This window comes from Oncorhynchus tshawytscha, linkage group LG10 (genome assembly GCF_018296145.1).
Source record: "Oncorhynchus tshawytscha isolate Ot180627B linkage group LG10, Otsh_v2.0, whole genome shotgun sequence".
In the NCBI taxonomy this organism is placed as follows: Eukaryota; Metazoa; Chordata; class Actinopteri; order Salmoniformes; family Salmonidae; genus Oncorhynchus; species Oncorhynchus tshawytscha.
The window spans coordinates 75028635-75033662 of NC_056438.1; the positions used below are offsets into that span (position 1 = coordinate 75028635).

The window sequence follows — 5028 nt, forward strand, 5'->3', positions numbered from 1 at the left end:
GATAACTTCTTTCTCACAGTAGTGTATACTATCAGTATACCATCACAACCCAAAATTGTGTATAATCACAACCCAAAATGTGTATAGCTTCAACATGTGTTTAAAACTACAGTATCGTCAAAAGATTTTGCCCTAAAGTTAATTACATATTTTAAATTTAAGTCAATAAATTACTTGAATGTTGTAAAGTTCAACACATTACAACACATGACTTAAAACTTCAGTTCTTTATTAGATTATGACTTCTGAGTTCTTGTGTCACCCACTGTTTAGACAACCAGTACAAATGATACTGTCTGTTACTTACTGTATCTGCTAATCAGATTATAGACATGTCTAATCAATATCACTATACAGATGTCTTAGAAAATGCTTTTACCTAAATGATGGAGGAGAGTTAGTAGAATAGCGAGGGTGAAACGCAAGGTCACCATACTTTGATAAATGATTAAACCTACAGTAAATGAGGAAGGATTGTCACATAGGCCTATACTTCCTCTAGAAGGTTGTATACCCACAACCACAAATTACACACAAAACATTCTGTTTGCAATTCTAAAATGTTCCATGGCATGTGAAATTACTTGATAACCTCTTTCCAATACATTAGACATTTATATAGGAACTGAAAATGCTCTCCAAACTCAGGTGTTTGTGAAATTAAAGACGGGGTAGAATGCATTTTTATCATGTTACAAATCAACTTGTGTTTAATATAAGATTTGTTATTGTGTAATTATATTTTTCCTAGCAGGTTTTTAACATGTATATAAGGGCACAAGGCGAGACCCAGATGCAGACACAGGAGGCAGATGGTTAGAGTCCAAGATTTTTATTAACAATCCAAACGGGTAAGGCAAAATAATGGTCGTGGACAGGCAAAAGGTCAAAACCAGTTCAGAGTTGCAGAGATACAGAATGGCAGGCAGGCTCGAGGTCAGGGCAGGCAGAATTGTCAAGCAAGTGGGGTCCAGAAAAACAGGCACAAGTTCAGAACCGAGAGGACTAGTAAAAGAGAATAGAAAAGCAGGCGCACGGGGAAAACCACGTTGGTTGACTTGAACATATTAGACGAACTGGCACAGAGAGACAGGAAATAAATGGATAAATACAACAGGGAAAATAAGCGACACCTGGAGGGGGTGGAGACAATCACAAGGACAGGTGAAACAGATCAGGGTGTGACAGTACCCCCCCTCTAGGGACGCCACCTGGCGTCCTACCTGGGTGCATACCCGGCCGACTGGGGAGTCGGCGGTGAAAATCGCCGATGAGGGCACGGGTCCAAGATGTCTTTAGCTGGAACCCAGCACCTCTTCCCGGGCCATAACCCTCCCACTCAACCGGATACTGGAAACCCCTGCACAGTGGTCGAACCCTCAGGAGGCGTCTCCCCGTATACGCTAGCTGGCTATCGATGACACAGGGGGGAGGGATTGGCCTAGAAGCAGAAAACACAGAGGACAGTGAGACAAGGGTTTAATCCTTGAAACGGAGTACGGAGCAACAGATGGACAGCAGTGGGACTAATGACTCTAGAAATGGGAAAGGACCAATGAAATGGGGGGAAGGTTTATGGGATTCTACCCGGAGGGTAGGTCCCAAGTGGACAGCCATACCCTCTACACGACAGCGAGGAACCAGAGTCCGGTGGCAGCCCACTTGTCGACGATACCTGGAGGTGGTCTTGAGAAGAGCCGCCCTAGCTCTTTTCCAGGTTTTCCAGGCTACCTAAGTATGATTCTCAATCAGAGACAACGAACGATACCTGCCTCTAATTGAGAACCATACCAGGCCAAACACATAAACACAACATAGAAAAAAGAACATAGACTACCCACCCCAACTCACGCCCTGACCAAACTAAAACAAAGACATAACAAAGGAACTAAGGTCAGAACGTGACAGTACCCCCCCCCACCAAAGGTGCGGACTCCGGCCGCAAAACCTGAACCTATAGGGGAGGGTCTGGGTGGGCGTCTGTCTGTCAGGTGTCGGCTCTGGCGTGGGACGTGGACCCCACTCCACCATAGTCTCGGCCCACTTAAGTGGCGCCTTGGGAGCGGCGACCCTCGCCTCGGACTTGGGACCCTTGCCACGGGTCCCGCATGGACAGGAGATTCCGGCAGCACCGGACCGGCGGGAGACTCCGGCAGCGCCGGAGTGAAGGGCGATTCCGGCAGCTCAGGACAGACGGGCGGCTCTGGCAGCACCTGACAGACGGGCGGCTCTGGCAGCTCAGGACAGACGGGCGGAGGGAGGGAGGAGACAGAGAGACAGCCTGGTGCATGGGGCTGCCACAGGACCCACCGAGCTGGGGAGACCTACAGGAGGCCTGGTGCTTGGAGGAGGCACCGAATCGACTGGGCTGTGGGGGAGCACTGGAGCCCTGGTGCGCAGCCTTGACACCACTCCTCACGGCTGGATCACCATTTTAGCCCAGACCATCCAGAGTGCAGGCACAGGTTGAACCGGGCTGTGGGTGAGCCCTGGAGATCTGGTGCATACCACTCACACCTCTCCCTTAGGCTCAATACCCACATTCGCCCGGAACGGGCGGAGCGCAGGCATAGAATGCACTGCACCCTCCCAGCACCTCGGAGACACAGCACGCAGAGCCAGTGCAGGATAGCCTGGGCCGAAACGGTGTACCGGAGACCAAACACGCTGGGCTGGCACAACACACCCTGGCTGGATGCCCACTCTCACTTGGCACTGGCGGGGGGCTGGCCTATAGCCCACCGGGCTATGAGTGCGTACTGGCGACACCTTGCGCTTGACCGCATAACACGGTGCCTGACCAGTACTGCGCTTCTTACAGTAAGCACGAGGAGTGGGCTCAGGTCTCCAACCTGACTCTGCCACACTCCCCGTGTGCCCCCCCCAAAATGTTTTGGGTCTGCCTCTCGCGCTGCCGCGCTGCCTCCTCATATCGCCGCCGCTCAGCTTTCGCTGCCTCCAGCTCTGCCTTGGGGCGGCGATATTCCCCAGCCTGTGCCCAGGGTCCTTTACCGTCCAAAATCTCCTCCCATGTCCATGAGTCCGGAGATCGCTGCTGCCTGATACCACGCTGCTTGGTCCTTGGTTGGTGGGTGATTCTGTAACGGTTTTCGTCTGGTGAAGGAGAAGAAGACCAAAACACAACATGGTAAGTGTCCATGATATATTTTAATGAAATATCACTGGACACAGAAAACAAAAGGAACAAGAGAAATAAATGAAAACCGACACCGTCCCGTGTGGAACAAACACTGACACTGGAAAATAATCACCCACAACACACAGGTGGGAAAAGGCTACCTAAGTATGATTCTCAATCAGAGACAGCGAACGACACCTGCCTCTGATTGAGAACCATACCAGGCCAAACACGTAAACACAACATAGAAAAAAAACATAGACTACCCACCCCAACTCACGCCCTGACCAAACTAAAACAAAGACATAACAAAGGCACTAAGGTCAGAACGTGACATGTAGCGTGATTGAAATTTAAAGGCAATGTACCTGCTTGTGTGGGGACTGCATCGGTAAACTCTGCAAATGTCGGCTCATCAGAAATTACCTTAATAATTTATCATAGTGGGTATTAAACAGAAACACATCATTCATCTTAATGGGTATTAAACAGAAACAAATAATTTATCATAGTGGGTATTAAACAGAAACAAATAATTTATCATAGTGGGTATTAAACAGAAACAAAGAATGTATCATGGTCGGTATTAAACAGAAACAAATGAACCAAAAACATGTGATACTGTACAGTCAGATATTCTTATATCATGTTATGCTGTGCATTATACTATGTCATGTAATGCTATATTATGTCAAGCCCTAATAATATGCCTTGAAATGCTATGCTATCTTACATTAGGCTAAAGACATGCTACGGTACTTTGGCGACTGGTAAGTGTTTTTTTTCCTTTGGGCTGTATGTTTCAATGTGTAGTTCATACATGCATAATCTATACGCAGAATTAACGTTTTACCTCAATAAGCAGCTGTTGTCTGGAAGCTGTGCGGCACCATTTTCCCTACATTTACCTCAACGTGCGCCAGCCCGGTAGAAATTCGCATTTCAGCCGATGAGCTTCAGCCCCTTGCCATTTGAGTGACAGCTAGCAAGACACAAACACACACACACACACACACACACACACACACACACAGCAGAGCGAGAGAGAGCAATGAAGTGTTACACATATCTGCACATTTGTGGCGTAGCACGCAATTTTCAGGTCCCACTTTTGGCTTGTGAGCGTTACTTTCAGAACTACTTCCTAAAAAATATAACAAATAAAAAAATAATATCTAAGGTATGTTATTTATATAGCAACAAATGAAAAGAAAAAGTAAATATTTTTGAAAACTTTTTAAATGACCCAATCTGGTTTACATGTGCAGGCAACATCCTTCTGTTTCTGTGTACTGTACATTGTTAAATAAAAAGAAACATCATTATTGTTACATAAAAAGGACCATCATCTGCTGCTGTATGGGGCGGCAGGGTAGCCTAGTGGTTAGAGCGTTGGATTAGCAGTCGAAAGGTTGCAAGTTCAAATCCCCGAGATAACAAGGTACAAATCTGTCGTTCTGCCCCCTTCTGTCACTCGCTTAAATCCGTGTTGTTTGTAGAATGTATCCCTGATGTAGAGGGTGATGACAGCAGAGATCATGATGACCAGCCTCACAGAAACCAGGAGGATCTTCAACATGTACACAGACACGCCAGCAGGGGGAGTCACTGGGCTACAACAGTTAGACATTATGTTACAGTTCCTCTAGTCCAGCACGTCAGAAAAAAGGGTTGGGACACTTCCATTTCAATTCCAGTCAATACAGAAAGTAAACCCAATTCCTAATTGAAAAGCATTGAAATTAACTGAAATGGAATTGTCATAGTTGAAGTGTGCCTATGATGAAAATTACAGGCCTCTCTCATCTTTTTAAGTGGGAGAACTTGCACAATTCGTGGCTGACTAAATACTTTTTTGCCCCACTGTATACAGTGCCTTCAGAAAGTAT

At 46.7% G+C, this 5028-nt stretch overlaps 1 protein-coding gene across 2 annotated transcripts; it reads right to left on the reverse strand.

Annotated features, from left to right (window-relative positions):
* Positions 1 to 816: 816 nt before the first annotated feature.
* On the reverse strand, positions 817 to 4704 carry LOC121847512. Of its 2 annotated transcripts, none has more exons than XR_006084380.1 (3): positions 3508 to 4704; positions 3013 to 3114; positions 817 to 1441 (listed from the first exon to the last, which is right to left on the reverse strand). XR_006084380.1 is itself a non-coding variant. In XM_042329075.1 (3 exons), exons 2-3 carry the CDS (start codon positions 3553 to 3555, stop codon positions 2512 to 2514), a joined length of 651 nt encoding a protein of 216 aa, XP_042185009.1. In that variant the 5' UTR covers positions 3556 to 3565; positions 3993 to 4682; the 3' UTR covers positions 1963 to 2511. The 2 variants fall into 2 exon arrangements, 1 of the variants encoding a protein (XP_042185009.1); XM_042329075.1 differs by lacking the exon at positions 817 to 1441 and having other exon boundaries at positions 1963 to 3114; positions 3508 to 3565; positions 3993 to 4682.
* Between the last annotated feature and the right edge of the window lie 324 nt (positions 4705 to 5028).

Bases quoted from the DNA above. Each gene is read 5' to 3' on its own strand.
- LOC121847512 (XM_042329075.1), bottom strand. From the start codon at position 3,555: ATGAGCCGACATTTGCAGAGTTTACCGATGCAGTCCCCACACAAGCAG. The intron at 3,115-3,507 runs GTACATTGCCTT...CTCCTTCACCAG, and splicing joins TGCAGTCCCCACACAAGCAG to ACGAAAACCGTTACAGAATC.